The sequence below is a fragment of the Canis lupus genome, chromosome X (genome assembly GCF_011100685.1).
Source record: "Canis lupus familiaris isolate Mischka breed German Shepherd chromosome X, alternate assembly UU_Cfam_GSD_1.0, whole genome shotgun sequence".
NCBI classification, from domain to species: domain Eukaryota; kingdom Metazoa; phylum Chordata; class Mammalia; order Carnivora; family Canidae; genus Canis; species Canis lupus.
Genome location: NC_049260.1, coordinates 82,232,925 through 82,251,803, shown reverse-complemented (window position 1 = coordinate 82,251,803; position 18,879 = coordinate 82,232,925). Strand labels below are relative to the sequence as shown.

The following is an 18,879-nucleotide window of genomic DNA, read 5'->3' as shown; positions in this document are numbered from 1 at the left end:
ACTCAAACCTCACACAATATACAGAAATTACCTGGAAATGGATTGTGAACTTAAATGTAAAATGTAAAAAAAAATAATAATAATAAAAATAAATTTTAAAAAAGTAAAATGTAACTAGAAAATTTTTAGAAAAAAGCTAGGAGAAAGTCTTTGGGCTCCAGGGCTTGATGAAGAGTTAGACAGAACAACAAAAGCACAATACTGAAAAGAAAGAAATGAATCGATGAATAGGATATCATCGCAAATAAGTTCTTACTCTGTGAAAAAAATCCTATTAATAAGATGAAAAGACAAGCCATAGGCTGCTAGAGAATACTTGCAAATTACATATATGACAAAGAACTTGTATCTAAACTATTTAAAGAACTCTAAAAACTCGACAATTAAAACACACAAGTACAGACACACACACACACACACACACAACCAAACCCAAACAATGCAATGAGAAAATGGGCAAAGTACATGAAGGAATATTTCATTGAAGAAGAAATGGGGATGGCAAATAAAGACATAAAACAATGTCGACTATGATAGCCATGAAATAAATGGAGATAAAATCACAATAAGGCATCAATCACTGTGCACCTATCAGAATGGCTCAAATAAAAACAATGACACTACTGGTACCAGCAAGGATGCAGAGAAGCTAGATCTCTCATACATTGCCGGTAGGAATGTAAAATAGTATAGCTACTCTGGAAAAATCATTTGTCAGTTTCTTTAAAAATTAAACATACACTTACCATATGACCCAGCAACTGCCCTGCTGGGCATTTATATCAGAGAAATAAAAATTTAGGTACACAAAATCCTATACTCAAACGTTCATAACACTTTTATTTGTAATAGCCCCAGACTAGAAATAACTAAAATGTCCCTCAATAGGAGAAGGGTTGAACCTGACTCTACTTTTATTATATCCAAGGCATGGAATACTTCTCAGCAATAAAAAAAGAAGAAACTGTTGATGCACATATCAATTTGGATGGATCTTAAAGTCATTATGAAGTAAAAAAAAATGAAAAAGTCACATATTTTATGACTCCACTTATATAAAATTCTCACAATGACAAAATTATAGAGAAGGAGAACACAGTGTTTGTCAGGAGTATGGATGATGGAGTAAGTGGTGGATGTGATTGTAAAAGGGTAGCTTTCCAGTGATGGAATATTTCAGTATCTTGGTTGCAAAGATAGTTACACAAATCCATTCATGTGATAAAGTAACATGGAAGTGTACACACATATCACTCCAAAAACAATTTCCTGCTTTTCATATGGTATTATTATCATATAAAATGTAATGATTGGGACCAACTGGATGAAGAATATAAGGAGTCTTTCTGTACTATTTCTACAACATGTGAGACTTTTTTATTAAAGAGTTTAAAAAAGAAACCACTTATAAAGCAAATAACTGAGAAACAAGAACATGGAGGCTAAAACCCAAGGAATAAGTAAATAAAATGTTTTATTATAATAGCCGGTTGTATGAAGGGACAGATTTTAAATGGGGAAGGTGTAAATAGGCCAGTGAGATGTAATACCAAAGACATTCATCCTTAACACCAAAACATGTGCTTAAAAAATATCATAGCCACAGATTAAAACATCTCCTCTTAAACTAGGCAACTGACAGTTGTGAAGTGTTTGCAATAAGCCACATAAACGAATTATATCTTTGAATAATGAATTGCAAAGTGTCTTCAGGCCCGTTGTTCAAACTTTATCCAGTAAGTGGTAGGGATGGAGGAGTTTTTTTCTGGATAACCCAGAACATATTTCTGAGCCTGTTATACAGTTCATTGATTTGCATTCACCCTGTGTAAGGTGTCCTCAAGTTTGTTTTACTATAGAATATATTTGCTTCCAGTTATGCTATGAAAAGAATATTTGCATTGAGTAAAATAGTTAGTGATAATTAGAAGGGGGCACATGGGGTAAAATTGTCTCTCTCTCCACTGCCCAAAATGATAACCACTAGCCACATTTAGCTGTTCAAATCTAAAGTAATTAAAATTAAATGAAATCTAAAATTTAGTTCTTAGACACATTTCAAGTGCTCAATGTGACTAGTGGCTACTGTGAAAGTTAATAAAGGGTAACATCCCTAAAATGGAGTCAAGAGGCCAGAAGGGAGGCTCTCACACCCTACCACTTGTCAATTGCAGACCTCCCAACAAGAAGAGACATATCTCCTATTCCCAACAGGAAGTCTATTCTTTTCTATGCCAGCAGGAAGAAGAAAGATTTTCTCCTTGGGTGGAAATGGTCCAGCCAATGAGACTGTCACAACTCAATCAGTAAAAAGCCACTACCCTTCAAGTTCCCAGTTTACTTCAATGGGCTTTTTGCTTAAAACAGCTCCCAAATCCTCCCCTTCTTTCCTCTACAAAACCACATTCCTCACCTTTTTTCTCCAGACATGTCTATGGTTTTGCTGTAGCCTGCATGTCCTGAATTGTGATTCTCTGCTATTCCTGAATAAATCCATTTTTTTTGCTGCTAAAATAACTGACAGTTTTATTTTTAAAGTTAACACTGCCATACTAGAACAACATAGATATAGAACCTTTCCATCATCACAAATAGTTCTAGACAACAACATTGCTCTAAAGCACAAAAAAACATGTCACTTTCATACCATCAGAAGTAGAGTTACAGCCCAAAGAGCTACAGAACTTAGTATTGTATTATCTGAGGCTTTAATTTTTACATAATTTCATATTCAGCAATACTGAGCAGTATTTTGTAGTAGTTAAGTGCTAGGGCTTTAGGCCTGGATTTCAATTTTAGCTTCAACTTTTACTAAATTGTGTGGCCTTAGGCACGTTAGACTACTTTGATTCTCTGAACCTGCATTCTCATTTTTAAATAGGTGGGGACTGGAGGGATAATAGTACCTACCTCGTAGGGTTGTTGTGAAGGATTAAATGAGATAAGATCAGTATCTGACACATGTAATAGATAAATGTTATTCTTCACCTTATTAGGTCCAGAAGATGAACTTGGCTTGTTCTAGGACCTAAAATCTAGGTGATGAGTAGAAATGGCAAACAGGAAACACTTAATCATATGAGCAACAAGGGACTCAGTCTCTAATAGGGGCCTCCTTTGACTCTTGATAGAGAAACAGTAACCACCTTGTTCCTCCATAACTTGGGGCCAGAGACAAAAGCAACTTTCTCCCCTATAGATCTGTTTGTCTTTCAGCCTTCAAAAAGTCAAGGGTTACCTTAGCCTTTAGCCTCAAAGGACTCAGAATTAAAAGTTAACTTCCACGTTGTGTCAAAAGAAAAAGTAAAATGAAATTTTAAAATAATTAAAAAAAATAAATAAAAGTACAAGACACCATCTATAAAAGAAGAAAACCCAAACAAGTCACTCAGTAGGAGAGGTACTGAGTTGTTCTTCCAACTGTTCTTGGCAAGCAAATCCAATTCCTTGGTGTATTAAGGTAAAATGTTACTATATTCAATCCTGGGTGAATATTACACAACTAGCCTGCTCTATCTCTGTAATCAACAAGATAAATATTTATTGAACACCTACTACATACAAGACACTTTCACTCTACACCAGCCATCAGCAAACTGCATCTGGTAGGCCAAATTAAGTCTAGTTGTAGTGTTTTTATCTGGGAAACAAGGTAGAATGATTTTTACATTTTTAAACTGTTGGACAACCTGCCCTCAACCACTATTATCAGACACTGAATGGCTCTAGAAACAAGCTTTCACGGCAGACTTGATAATGTTTCTTAATTAATTCAACCTAAAATAACAAGGCAAAACAGCACTTCTTTGTGAAACTCACATTGTAGAAAAGTCATTTCAACAACTAGCACTGCTTGAACCAAAATTAATGTCAACAAGCTTTATATACTTCCCATGCTGTCACAAGTCAAAACAACAAAATCACAAAGAGATACCACTTCACACACACTAGAATGGCTATAATAAAAAAGATAGACATTAACAAGAGTTGGTAAAGAGATGGAGAAATTGAAACCCTCATACATTGCTGGTAGGAATGTAAAATGGTGCAGCTGTTGTAGAAAAAGTTTGGCAGTTCCTCACAAAGTTAAACAGAGCTGCCATATGGCCTGGCAATTCTACTCCTAGGTATGTACCAAGAGAAATGAAAACATATGTCTGCATAGAAACTTGCACACGAATGTTTAGAGAAGCGTTATTCATAACCAAAAGGCAGAAACCACCCAAATTCCCATCAACCGATGAACAGATAAATAAAATATTGTATAACCATACAATGGAATACTATTCAGTTATAAAGAGGAACAAACAACTGATAGATAGTAAAATTTGGATAAAGGTCAAAAACATGCTAAGTGAAAGAAGGCAGACACAAAAAACCACGTTGTATCTTTCTGTTTGCATGAAAACACAGAAATTGAAAATCTATATAAACAGAAAATATATAATTGGTTGTCTGAGGCTGGGAGTAGCAATGAAGAGTGACTGCAAATGAGCACGAGGTTTCTTTCCAGGGTGATGGAAATCTTTAAAATGAAAGTGTGGTGATGGTAACATGACTCTAAAATACATTGCTAATAGGGGCACCTGGGTGGCTCAGTGGTTGAGCATCTGCCTTTGGCTCAGGGTGTGATCTTGGGGTCCTGGGATCGAGTCCCACATTGGGCTCCCCGCAGGGAGCCTACTTCTCCCTCTGCCTATGTCTCTGCCTTTCTGTTTGTCTCATGAATAAATAAAATATTTAAAATGAAATTATAAAATAAAATACATTGCTAATAATTAAACTGTACACTTTTAAAAATGTACAACACCAAAAGCATGGTTCACAAAAGAGAAAAATTATAAATCGGACCTCATCAAAATTCATAACCTTTGCACTTCCAAAGACACCGTTAAGAAAATGAAAAAGCAAGCCACAGACGAGTAGAAAATATCCACAGATCATATAGCTGGCAAGGATTTGTGGCTAAAACGTATAAACAATGCATTCAACTCAACAATAAAAAAACAATAACGATAATAACTCAGCTCAAAAATGGAAAAAATATATGAGCAGACACTTCACCAAAGAAGATACACAATTGGCTGATAAGCACACAAGTCGATGCTCATCATCATTAGTCGTTAAGGAAATGCAAATTATAATCACAACGGGTTATCATTTCACACCCATTTAGAATAGCTATAATAAAAAGACAATAACAAATGTTGGCAAGGATTTGGAGAAACAGAAATCCTCCTACATTGCTGGAGGAAAGGCAAGATAGTGCTGCCACTTTGGGAAACAGTTTTGCAGTTTCTTAAAAACTTAAACAGAAATTTGCTACATGTTCCAGTAATTCTGCTCTTAGGTATCTACCAGTAAGAAATGAAAACATATGTCCGCAGGGAGACTTGTACACAAATGTTCTTAGCATTAGTAGTGAGAGCCAACAACTGGAAACAACCTAAGAGCTAGTGAGCAGACAGAACAAGTGTGTTCTATCCGTAAAATAGAATACCATCCAGCAAGAAAAATTAATGAGGTACGGATACATGCTAAGTAGGAATGGACCTTAAAAATATCATGCTAAGTGAAAGAAGCCAGGCACAAAGGACCACATACTGTAAGATTTTATTTAGATGAAATGTCAAGAATAGGCAAATTTATAGAGGTGGAAAATAGATTAGTCATTACCTGGGGACTGGGAGTGGGAACAAGGATGAACTATAAATGAGCATGAAGGATCTTATTGGAGGGAGTGCAAATGTTCTAAAACTGATTATGGTGATGGCTGCACCACCCAGTAAAGTTACAAAAAAATTATTTATACATTCAAAGGCAGTGAATTCTATGGTATGTAAAATACATTTCAATAAAGCTGTTAAAAATAGGAAAAGGGAAAAATTAATTAATTTTTTAAAATAGGAAAAGAACAGTAGGGGAAAGTGGATGAAGGGTACACAGTAATTATGTGCTACCCTTTCAACTTTTCCTTAAGGCTAAAGCTATTGTGAAATTTTAAAAAATAAATAAAAATTAACAAGAATATGTTTGTGGGTCAATGGCAGTATTTGGCAGCACCTATCATTGTGAAAAGACATTTACAAAGATGAAATAAATGAATCTCATTACAGATCAGCACTAACAGGCGAACATTTGACATGGTTTTTATGATGGGGAACTCTGATGGTGAGCCCCAATTAAACAAAATGTTATCCCCCTAAAACAAGAATTACATTTCTATTAGTAGTCCTGTATAACAAAAAAAGGTGCTCAACTATTGTTTTATTTTGGATTTAATCAATTAACATTTGTTGAAATTTGTTTTCTCTCTTGTTATATAAGTGCCTAAAAATTATCCACAATTTAACCTTATGGCCTGCAACGCCTAAAATAATTACTGTCTGGCTCTTCACAGAAAGTTTGCCAAGCCCTGTTCGACACCATAACAGGATATATATAAACATAATCAGTCTCTTCCTTGAGTATATTCTTATCATTACCCAGTTTTGGCATAAGGCCCTCCTCAATATGCTCTATAAAGGATAGGGTTTGCATCCCTTCTGCTATGACACTATTTGGGATTTCTACAAATGGAAACACTATTAGCTTAATATTTCTATTAAGCCTCGATGTGATCGTTATTGTCATGACATTAAAGGGCCAACACCATTCCACAGTATCAAGATGACTCTCATCAAGTTGTGATGTCACCAGACCATGGACTCACCGAGGTCAATTAGATATCAAGTGGCTCCTGTGGCCTCACACCCTGCCTTTGGCATCACCCTGGCACATCACCTTACTATGGAGTCATATGCTATCACTGCTGTGACAGAATTCTGCCCTGATGCCACTCTGCCGAGATGTCAGAATAATTAGCCCCTACTTCTTTCCACTCCTTAGGCAACGGCAGGGAGGGGGAAGGTGGCCACAGACACCGCATGAACCCAGGAGGTAGTCCCCAGCTCCTACTGCTGTTCCTTCCGCCTGCCACTGCAGGTCAGGGCCCCCGTGGGACAGGACCTTCAGACTCATGTAACTCTCTTGCCAGGACCCCACACCCGTTTCTCGTGGCCGACTCAATGGCCCAACAGCGACCACCCGCCCCGGTTCCATACGAAGCCGATCCCCGTACCTGACTCCATTCTCCAGCTGTCATCCTGGGCCAATTCCACCCGGCACTTGACTACGGCGGCCGCAAGGGACCCTGGGACCTGTAGTTCCGCGCTGCTAGGGGCAGAGTCTGTGAGAACGGTAAAGGCGCCTCTCCGCCCGGAACTACGCTCAAACTGCAACTCCCAGAGGCGCCCTGCGATGGGAAAGAAGCAAAGGAACAAGGAAGATCAGTGATTGGTGGAACTCTGCCGCTCTTTTGATTGGCAGTCATAGCTGGAGACGTGAGGCCATCGCTGGTCGAGTTTCACCGAGGTTCTGGGAAAGCGAAATGGAGGGTTGTGTGTCTAACCTAATGGTCTGTAACCTGGCCTATGGCGGGAAGCTGGAGGAGTTGAAAGAGAGGATCCTGGAAGATAAATCCCTGGCTACTAGAACTGACCAGGTAAAGCGACTCTGGGGCCTCCGGGCAGGCGATGGCGTCAACGAGGCCCAACGTGGCTGCCTAGCCCGGCCCAAGGGAGGCCGGTTACTTAAGGGCCAGATTCCCGCCCCCGCCTCCCCATCCTTTCCCGGGGTCACCTCAGGACTCGGAATCAGGGTGGCAGGAGCTAGTCCCGCAAACCACAAATATTTTGGGGAGGGGGAGCGATAGTTAGCTCGCTGAATTTTGAATAGTTCTAGAACGTTCACCGCGTTTCTCAGAAATGCTCAATCTTTGCGCTACCCTTAAGGGGGAAAGGTGTTGTTGTTGTTTTTAGTGGATTTATTTTTTTACTGGTAGTTTTATTCCATGAAACATGTGTAACTGAACGCCAGTTCTGTGCCAGGCAGTTTGCTAGGAGTTGGGGATACAATCAAGGGGAAGAAGCAGACTTTAATAAAGTAACCCCAAATAATATGTCCGGTAACAAATTGTGGTGACTACTCTGGAGAGAAGTTCACGTAGTACTTTCAGAACGTAGAATGGCAGGCCCTGATTTAATCTCCCTTAGAAGGGCGAATGTTGTGGTCATTGAAAAAGTTTTGCAAAGGAGGGAAGGTTGGTTACATCTTGATGGAGGAGTGAGATTTTCCTGGCGGAGTGAATGGGCATTCCTGGGCAGAGGCAGAACAAAAGTGAATGGACTCTGGGAAGTGTTTCTACTCAAAGGACCCTCATGCTTTCATCCCGAGTGTTCTAGAAAGATTCACAGTGACCTCACCAATCCAACAAATATTTATAGATTGCATTCTATGTGACAAGTACCATGCTAAGCACTAGTGAGACATTGTCAGGGACTTACAAAAATCCATTTTGTGTCTTTGGGAAGAGTAGAAGTCAGAAGACCTTTTTTTTCTGGAACTTTCCTTTATTGCTCAACTTGAAAATGGCTTTACCTCTACCTAATTTACCTTCATTATGATCTGATAATGTTTAATACTTTAAATTTAATTAAATAATGTCAAAATAAGATTTAATGTATTCTTCAAGTCAATGGCATAAAACAGGGAAACTATTCAAGGTAAAGAGAGTTAAGAAAAAAAAAGAGAGTTAAGAACCAACAATCATATGCAAATTATGGGTCTTGTAGGGATTGAAACAAGACAACTATTAAAAAACATTTGGGGGATAACTGGGGAAATCTCAATACAGACTGAGTTTTAGATGTCATAAAGGAGTTAATGTTAGTTTTGATAGGTGTAATAATGGCTTAGTGCTATGGAGGACAACATCCTTATTTAGGTACTGAAATATTTACGGATGAAAAATCATGATATTTAGAATTTGTTTTTAAAAACCTTATCGAGGAAGTGAGGTGAGACAACTACGGCAAAATGGTAAATCTAGGTGAAAGGCATATGGGTTTCTATTACAGTCCATCTGTGTTTGAAATTCTTTTGTAATAAAGTTGAAAGTACCACTTTCTTTTCCATAGAACTAAGAAGTACAGCTGTCACTGCAAAAAAGAAATTCTCTTTGAGAAACATGACTACTACAAGCTATTTATTTATTTATTTATTTATTTATTTATTTATTTATTTATTTTTAGACTTTTTTTATGATAGTCACACAGAGAGAGAAAGAGAGGCAGAGACATAGGCAGAGGGAGAAGCAGGCTCCATGTACCGGGAGCCCGACGTGGGATTCGATCCCGGGTTTCCAGGATCGCGCCCTGGGCCAAAGGCAGGCACTAAACCGCTGTGCCACCCAGGGATCCCTTATTATTTTTTTTAAAGTAGTGTTGCTGTTTAATTTTGCGTGTGGTAGGGATCCCTGGGTGGCGCAGCGGGTTTGGCGCCTACCTTTGGCCCAGGGCGCAATCTTGGAGCCCCGGGATCGAATCCCACGTCGAGCTCCCGGTGCATGGAGCCTGCTTCTCCCTCTCCCTGTGTCTCTGCCTCTCTCTCTCTCTCTCTCTCTCTCTCTCTGTGACTATCATAAATAAATAAAAAAATTTTTAAAAAAATTTTGCGTGTGGTATATATTTTAAACAATTATGTAGATAATCTCAAAGAGTTTTATGAACATATCTTTCCCATAAGATTCATTCATTCTTTCCAGAGCATCTAGAAATGTCAGTGGCAGACAGGTATTTGTAGCTCAGCTTCACCATTTACTGGTTGTGTGACCTTGGACAAGTTGTTTACCCTGAGGAGTCTTAATTTACTCACCTGTAATGGGCATAATGTCCACTATGTGGGATCACTGAGATTAAATGAGATGATGACTGCAAAATTTCTAGCACAGTGCCTCCCATAAAAGAACAGCAATAATGTAACAGTAAATACCCAAAGCTCTGTTTCTGTCAAAACAGTGAATTCAGTTTCGTGCTTCACTGCTTTCAAGGCTGTATTCTGCCCAGAATTGTATTTATCAATAGATTATCCCCCATGTTAGTAAAACCTTGGTCTCTCTTAACAGTAAGTAATAGTTTAAGATTTCCTACCTGAGGATCCAGTGCTCTCCATTTCTTATTTCCAAACTATAGCTTTGCTGGCCCCAATATTAACTTTTTCTGCGTTCTTGCCTTCTATTTCTCTTCAAGAATATTGATAGTCTGTCTTCTCTGTTTCCTCTGCAGGACAGCAGAACCGCATTGCATTGGGCATGCTCAGCCGGACATACAGAAATTGTTGAATTCCTGCTGCAACTTGGAGTGCCAGTGAATGATAAAGATGATGTGAGTCCTAGGCGGATTTGATAAGTGCCCAGTTATCTTTAGACTCCAGAGTGGTGTTTACCGAGGACTGAGTATTAAGCCACAAAAAAAAAAACTGTAAACTTTATGACTGGGCAGTTACAGTAGGGCCTTGGTGACCTCGCACAGGTCTAGTGGGTGCATTACTTTAGAATGTTAGTTTCTGCCACTCATATCTCATAATTTATTAACATGCAGATTAAGGCTGCAAGACTACAAATTCTTTATATTATGTTGGAAAGCTTTTTATTTTATATATATATAATATTTTATACATATACACACACACACACACACACACACACACACACACACACACTCTCTCTCACTCAGGGCCTGGATATCCTTTTGTTGTTGTCATATAGAGATTTATTATAACGGCATTGGTTATATTAAGATAAAACTTGGTGGAAGAGGGGCACCTGGGTGGCTCAGTGGTTGAGCATCTGCCTCCAGCTCAGGTTGTGATCCCGGGGTCCTGGGATCGAGTCCCGCATCAGCTTCACCACAGGGAGCCCACTTCTCCCTCTGCCTATCTATGCCTGTGTCTCTCCTAAATAAATAAATAAAATTTAAAAAAACTTGATGAAAGAATAAGAATAGAAACGTTTTTATAAGCAACAATTCCTTTGCTCACCAAAGTACTATTTATAATAGCAAAGCAATAAAAACAATTCAGTGTAGGAATGGTTGAATACAGTAGGTATACCCATATAATAAAATAAAATAATATGCAACCAAGAATCCAAAGAAGGAGATAGAAAATTCTCACAATAAAAGAAGTGGACATTGTGAGAAAGGCAACTCACAAAACTTTATGTCATATAATCCCAACTTGAAAACACATTAGAATTACTCTCATAGATCATTATCTCTGTGTTACGGCCTTATGGGTGGTTCCTTGTGTCTACATCTGCTTTCCCAATTTTCTGCAGTGTTTAATGAGGGGGAAAAGGAGGTTATTTTTTTTAAACCATTCACGCCCCGCTTTTTGTAAACCCTACCTAGATGTCAGCATTAATCCCTATGCCTTTCACCCCTGGCTCTTATACTGCCTACCTCTTTCATAGGCAGGTTGGTCTCCTCTTCATATTGCTGCGTCTGCTGGCCGAGATGAGATTGTAAAAGCACTTCTGGGTAAAGGTGCCCAAGTGAATGCCGTCAACCAAAATGGCTGTACTCCCCTGCATTATGCAGCTTCTAAAAACAGGCACGAGGTAGGATTCTGTTCTCTGGCAGCTACTCTTGAGTTCTGATCCTGTACACGAACACAACTAGACGTCTGCATTGTTCTCCATGGTTCCAGATTGCTGTCATGTTACTGGAAGGTGGAGCTAATCCAGATGCTAAGGACCATTATGAGGCCACGGCAATGCACCGCGCAGCAGCCAAGGGTAACTTGAAGATGATTCATATCCTTCTGTACTACAAAGCATCCACAAATATCCAAGACACTGAGGGTAACACTCCTCTGTAAGTGACAAGTAGCAATCATTTGTACTCTCCTTGACAGCCCACTTGCACTAATACTTATACATCATTTCTTTTTTTATTCTGCTTATAAACATACTCCATGCTTATAACAAAAAATGTGAAAGTACAGACATATAAAAATGAAAATTGCCCATGTAATTTTAATCTATTTCCTCTCCATTCTTCTGTATGCAAATGTGCGTATTAAAAAATTTTGCAAAATTGGGATCGGACAACGTATGTAATTCCATCCTGTTCCTTTAACCTCATAGTATATTGTGAGCACTTTCCAATGTTATTAAATATTTTTAAAACTTTTTTGAATGGCTGTATACAGTTCCACTTTGTGGATGTGCCAGAATTTAATTATTCCTCTTACTGTATGCTTAAGCTCTTTTGAGTTTTCCATGTGTATAAATGATGTTACATTGACAAAGTTTATACAAAAATCTTTGGCCATGTTGCTGATTATTACCTTAGTATAGACTCCTAGAAGTAGGACTGCTGAGTCAACACACACACACACACACACACACACACACACACACACACACACACATTTTAAGACTATTGCTATATATTGCCAGATTGCTTCCAGAGGAGTTATACTATTTACCCTCCCGACAGCAGTTTGAGAGTGCCTATTAACCCTTCACCAACACTGAAAATATCCTTTTGTTCTATCAGACATGGTATTTCAAACTTGTACTTTGCATTTTTATTAACAGCAATGTGAAATGTCTTTTAATGACTACAACTAATTAGATTTCTTCTCTAAATTATAACCTTTTGTGTCCTTTTCTCTGCTTTCAGGGAACTAATTTATTTTCCGTGTTTTTTTCTTCGGTGTTCTCAACTTCACATACTAAAAATATTAACTTGCTGTGTTAGTCAAAACTATTTTTCTTGGTTTGTCTTTTCGCGTTCATTTTTTTTTTTTAAGAACAAGTTTTTTCAGCTTCTAAGTAGTCAAAACTATTAATCTTCCCTATGACTGGAAAGTCCTATCTCAACCTGAAATTAGTTAAATATTTACTTGTATTTTATTGCAGGCTTTTTTTAAAATATTACATTGGTTTTCGTTGAGAGTTACTGTTCTTCATTTAACTCAGATCCATCTGGAATTGATTTATGCCTATGACCTGAGGCTATCCTCTGCCTTGGTATTTTTTTTCCTGCAAGACATGGCTACTTTTTTTTCTCCTTAGTGAGTGGTGACTTTTTTGAACCAGAAACTTTGAGTCTCCTTTTTTGTCTAAAGAGAGATTCAGTCTTTTTTCAAGCATTGTTTTCTTAACTCTTTTTTTTTTTAAAGATCTTTTCTTTAGGCCCAAGTGGCTCTGTTTAGAAAGACTTATGCATTCTAGCTCTTTTCTCTGCAGCAAGGAAGAAACCTAGGAGTGAAGCAGGTCGGGGTCCCAGGAAGAGCCTGGGATTTAGGGATAGCTAGTTGCTGTTTACTCAATTCCAACTCAGCCATTTATCCAACTATATTAAATACTTACACTGATTTGGAAAGGTAACTTAACTTCCCGAACCTCAATTTCCTCATCTGTAATATGAAGGGAATAATTCCTTCCTCACTAGATTGTTGTGAGGCTTAAATAAAATGATGTAAAGTACCTAGTGCCTTGCCTGATAAACCCTAAGTGCCTGGCAAGGTTTCCCCCTTCGATTACTGCTCAGCCTTGTTGGCATAGGTAAAGACATCAACCTCTGTCACAATTTCAACTGTAAAGTGTCGATAATACCTCCATGTTCTCTTTCAAGGTAGATATAAGGAGCAAATGAGATGAAACCTTTTAAACGGCTTTTCTAAAATTTCAACCACACAAATTGCAATCAGCAAATTATGAATTGGGGCTTTTCTAAACTGTAGCCCTGAAGTACTGTGTATCTGGTACAAACTACTCTCCAGAAAACATGGAAGTTGTTCTTAGGCTGACATGTAGATCCCTTCTTCGACTGTGGTGTGTCCAGAACTCTGATTTATGATCTGGTACCGTAAGGCCATTCCACTGAATTTTAGCTTATGAACAGCCTTCCCCATGCACATTCCTGATTAAATATTCTGATATTATACTCCCTAATAATACGCAGTTCAGACCACTTCTCAGGAAGTCCTCATCACATCAAATTGGCCAGGAGTAATCAGTCTCTGTGGTCCTTCAATTTCAGACACTTAGCCTGTGATGAGGAGAGAGTGGAAGAAGCCAAACTGCTGGTGTCACAAGGAGCAAGCATTTACATTGAGAATAAAGAAGAAAAGACACCCCTGCAAGTGGCCAAAGGTGGTCTGGGTTTAATACTCAAGAGAATGGTGGAAGGTTAAGCAGCTTGGATTTATTCTTACTATATATGTTTTGTGGTTTTTCCCCAATGTTCTGGAAACTAATGTAATTGTGCACAAGCCATCATCTGTGAATGATAAAGTTTTTGCATCTTCAAAGTCTCATATAAGTGTGTTGAATATGGTTCCTGCTGAGGTATTTGTTCTGAGCTTACAACTAGCTTTCCAGGCATTGAATGACTCTAGAGATTGTCCTACTATTGTGTATTATTCCATGCCGAATTTTGGTTCATTTTGCGTTAGTGGTTCTGTGGCTGCTGTGAATTGTTGGCACCCTCCCCCCTGAGGCAGAACACCCCAGTAGCCCCAGGCCATTTGTTCTGTCCCATGTTTCTAGGTAGTTCTTGAATGTCCAGTTGAAACACATTCTAACTTGTTTCTCAAGCCCACTCAGGGGCCTATACCAAAAATTTGTGTTTCTTTCAACAGTTCGCTTGTTTTATTTTTGTTATGGGAGGAATACATACATATTTTAAAGGACCAAATTTTCAGTTGGGGGGGCATGCAAGTTTGGAATTCATAAACACTAAAATAATGAAAAATAAGAGCCTGTGTATCCATGTATCTTTTTAATGAGCTCTTTCCCTCCAAAATAAAAATGTATTGTTTTTAAAATGAAAGTTTTATCTGTATTAAGTCATCCTGTACTGGAAAAAAATACCAAACTTGTTAACATGGTATGTAACAAAAATGTATTTTGATTTGTATTTCAGAAACAAAAAATAAAATGTTGAGAGAATCTCCCAGTTTCTCTTTCAAATCAGTTAGACACCCATGTGAGCCTTGAAATCCTTCATAAATACATTTCTCAGTTTTTGCTAGCTCTGAAGTCAATAAAACTAGTGAAGCTTGAACTGCAGCTAAAATCTTTAAAAACAGTAATCTTCTGAATTGCTAATTAAATGTGGAGCAAAAGAAAATAAGTGTAACCTTGATCTCAATTTAGGGAAACAATGTAAATGATTACTAATCATAAAATCTAATGAACTCCAAGTGACTCTTCAAATTATTTGTTTAATTTGAATCTCATGCTGCAAATATTGCTTGAAATAAGTGATCCTAGTGAGCCCACAAACTTGCTTCAATTGTGGGTCAGCGACTTAACGACCAGTAGCTGAAATGAGTTTTGTGAATACGAACAGTGTCATTGATAATGTAAAACCTTTACATAAATAGTTGAGTGTTGAGCTTTATAAATATTAATCAGGGAAGTGTCTTCTTATGGAACTAAGTGTTTGTTTATTGAATGCCAAGGATAGAATTGACAATGGGAAATAATTTCTTTCCAGTGGTTTTTAGCAGTGAATAAAGTTGTATCTAATCTAATCGGGCCTGTTAGGTCTGAAGGCATTTACTCTTCATAAACACTGATTTTATTGTCTGAGATAATTGGCTTCATGGGTGTGAAAGAAAACTGATCTCAGTTCTTAAATAAAAAACAGGTGGAACCAAGCCTCAGTTAATTTGTGGGCTATTGGCATTTTATAAATATAAAGTATATTATGAGGATACGAATGGCCCTGGATGTTGATCAGATTGTTATCGGTTCATATAGGAAACCCAGTAAAGATGAAGCTGATTAAAGGTCAGCAGGTTTTACAATTGCTTCCAAATGAACTCCAGAAAGATGAGAATTTCAGTTGTAAAGCTTACCTGAATATAAGATGAAAGATGTAGGTAAATAGGAAGAGTGGGGGAAAAAAGTGTAAGTATTGGAGGGAATCTACAAATTGAGTGAATTTCTGTGATATTCAGGGTAAATCAGCATTTTACTTCATAATCTTTGACTTAGCAATTTGTATGATCCCTGTGTTTTGATTCCCCAGTTTCTTAACTATACTGACTATAATGAAGTCATGACATGGCTGTGTTTGCTTTCTGTTTCCATATCCAATTATACTCTCAAACCCCCAGATCCATCTGGGTGCAAGTCTGATACGATCTGGGTGCCCTTTACTTTGGGTTCTGTGGCTCCAGCTTCACAGTTCTGGCTGCCTGAAAATGCAGAAATTTGTATGTACGTTTTTCTGGGAAAAGGGTTCTGTAGCTGTCACCAGATTCTTAGAGGGATCTGTGACTCCCCCAAAATGTTAAGAATCTCTCATCAAGAGAAGAATATTGAACTCATCATCAGGGGATGTGGGTTCTACCACACTATAGTTTATAAATATTTATCATTTATCATTCTCCACTGCAAACTTTAAGAAGCCAAAAATCATCTCCATTTTATAGTTGAGAAACCCAGAGCTAGAGGAATCTAGCTTTCCTGGATCCTGCTCCATTTTCTGTCTGCCTCTAGTCAAAAACTGGACCAAATGGAAAGTACTGTGGCATTTTGATAGGAACCTGTTAGTTTTAAGCCCTTTCCTTTCCCCTTCCCCTTCCCCTTCTGCCAGGCCTTCTCAGCTCTGGGTGGATTGTTTTTGGTTTCCTGGAACCTTCATTAACATCTCTAAATCTTTGTTTTGTCTTGTCCCTTTGAAACCAAAGCTTCAGATACAGCTATTGACTTTTTATTGATTGGTTTGAACCTTTCATAAGACCCTCTAACCTGTTTTCCAGCACAGAGATGTCATATAATACTAAAACTTTGGGTTTGTTTCATTGAAATTAATGTGTTGCAGTTGAAAGAGCATTATACTGGGAATCAGAGAACTTGAGATCTAGTCAATTTTGTATAATTTCAGGTAGATAATTTTCTCTCTTCACTCAGGGAGTCTCCTCTGGGGATTGGGTGGGGATAAATAGGAATGATCCAACTTTTTAAAACTTCACTTAACCTCTTCCTTGGTCCCCTACTAAGCAGATAATTCTCTGTTACCCCTACCCCCCATGCCATCATGGTCAGGAGTGAGCCATTGAGTGTGTTACTACCAGTGTACTGCAGTTGACAAAGGTCGAATGCTATTCTCTCAAAGCTCCCTTCTAGCTCTTCTAGCTTCTCTTTATTTTTTAAAAAATATTTACTTATTTGAGAGAATACAAGCGGAGGGAGGGGGGATAAGAAGAAGCCGACTCCCCACTGAGTCAGGGAGCCTGATGCAGGCCTTATCCCAGGACCCTGAGATCATGACCTGAGCCAAAGGCAGACGTTTCACCAACTGAGCCACCCAAGTGCCCTTATTCTAGCTTTTCTTACTGAAAATTCATCAAACCTGAGTTTCACAGCTGCAAATACTAACTTCCCAGCATACAGTATTGGTGGTAAAGGTCGACTGGTACTCTGAAGGACATTGGAGCTATCAATATTTCTAGCTATTGGTCAAGAATTACTATGTTTTCATCGTTTTTCCTCATAAACTGCTATAATTTGGAGGCCCTCCCCGATGCAGTACAAATTCCAGCCTTCCTCGCCTGCCATCAACACACTACTGTTGATGTGCAAGAACATGTCACAGTGGGGCACCTGGGTGGCTCAGTGGTTGAGTGTCTGCTTTTGGCTCAGGTTTTGATCCCAGAGTCCTGGGATCGAGTCCCTCATCGGGCTCTCCACAGGGAGCCTGCTTCTCCGCCTATGTCTCTGCCTCTTTCTCTGTGTCTCTCATGAATAAATAAAAAAATTTTTTAAAAGAACTTGTCACACAGCAAGGCTTCAAACTCCTCAGGGACAGGAGCTAGCTCTGATTCTGCTCACCATTGTAACACCAGCCACAGTACCTGGTTTACAGTTGCCACTCAATATCTAGTGGATGACTGAATAAACAGATGAATTTGAGGAGAATAAGGACCTACAGTCAAAACAGCTGTTCTGTTGACTTTAGCATATCCTCGTTGCTAAGTACATAAAGAGATGAGAGAAGTTCCTGAAAATCGTTTTGGGTAGTGAGAAGTGAATTCTTAAGAAACCCATGGGATTTGATTGGGACCACCTACTTAAATTTTAACTCTCCGCGGCAAAATAAATCAGGTAGTACCCTCTCTGAATGAGAATTAATGCTGAAATAATTTGAAGTTTAATCAGAATGTTTGGGTAATGACCTATTCCAATACTTATTTTCTGATCCACCTTTGCTTTGTTCCCTTGATGGAAAGCTCTTTAACACGAGCCCATTGTCCTGCCCAAGTAAAATTTAGTGAAAATTTTGCTGTGATTTCATATTTTACAGAGTCTTGGATTTATCACAAATACATGGTGTATTATGGATATGCTAGTAGGACACTAAGGAGATGGAGATGAAAGTTGAACTCACCCAGAGTGCCCTTACGAGTAGGTAAAGTAGATGGTAACCCACATGGTTTGATGTGAAAAGGCTCCTTTTTCCAGAAATAGTTCCCCTTGGGATTGTTCCAGTGCCTGAAATTCCACCATTTAGACTCTTTGGGTTAAGGGCCTGTGTTCAAGGGCCTCCTTTTAAAAGGTAAATACTCAAAAGAGAGCTAACCCATTATCAATCCAAATGACATCACTGGATGATAAAAGATCCAGACAGACAAGAACAGGTTACAGAAAAGCTGCTTTTTAAAATGGGGTCAATGGGGGTGTCTGGCAGCTCAGGCGATTGAGTATCCAACTCTTGATTTCAGCTCAGGGTCCTGAGATGGAGGCCCATCTGCACTTGAAGATTCTCTCCCTTTGCCCTTCCCCCACTCATGCTCGCATTCACTCTCTCACTTTCTCTCTGTCAAATAAAAGCTGTAAAAAATTAAAAAATAAAGTGGAGCCAAGGGTAGAGGTAGGTCCTGAGCCATGAATTCTGCCTGAAGGATGCAGAGCTGAGTGGGCCACTGAGCTACCAGATGCATGAGAATCCTGGGTGTTTGGAAAATAAGACACCA

General features: G+C 38.6%; 2 protein-coding genes across 3 annotated transcripts in view; one reads left to right on the top strand and one right to left on the bottom strand.

The window, feature by feature from the left end:
- The window catches only part of ATG4A (autophagy related 4A cysteine peptidase), a 55,329-nt gene extending 48,035 nt beyond the window's left edge, over positions 1–7,294 (bottom strand). Inside the window, exon 1 of the mRNA XM_038588043.1 lies at positions 7,121–7,294. Within this exon, the coding sequence (XP_038443971.1) occupies positions 7,121–7,130 (10 nt within the window). The 5' untranslated portion in view covers positions 7,131–7,294. The remainder of the gene's footprint in view (positions 1–7,120) is intronic.
- Positions 7,295–7,343: 49 nt separating this feature from the next.
- Positions 7,344–14,844, top strand: PSMD10 (proteasome 26S subunit, non-ATPase 10). 2 transcript variants are annotated; one of them, XM_038588044.1, is made up of 5 exons: positions 7,344–7,543; positions 10,164–10,262; positions 11,351–11,497; positions 11,587–11,753; positions 13,932–14,844. In XM_038588044.1, the coding sequence occupies exons 1-5, from the start codon at positions 7,430–7,432 to the stop codon at positions 14,083–14,085; spliced, it is 681 nt and encodes a 226-aa protein (XP_038443972.1). In that variant the 5' UTR covers positions 7,344–7,429; the 3' UTR covers positions 14,086–14,844. The 2 variants fall into 2 exon arrangements, with proteins under 2 accessions (XP_038443972.1, XP_038443973.1); XM_038588045.1 differs by having other exon boundaries at positions 7,345–7,543; positions 11,587–11,674; positions 13,932–14,208.
- Positions 14,845–18,879: the final 4,035 nt, after the last annotated feature.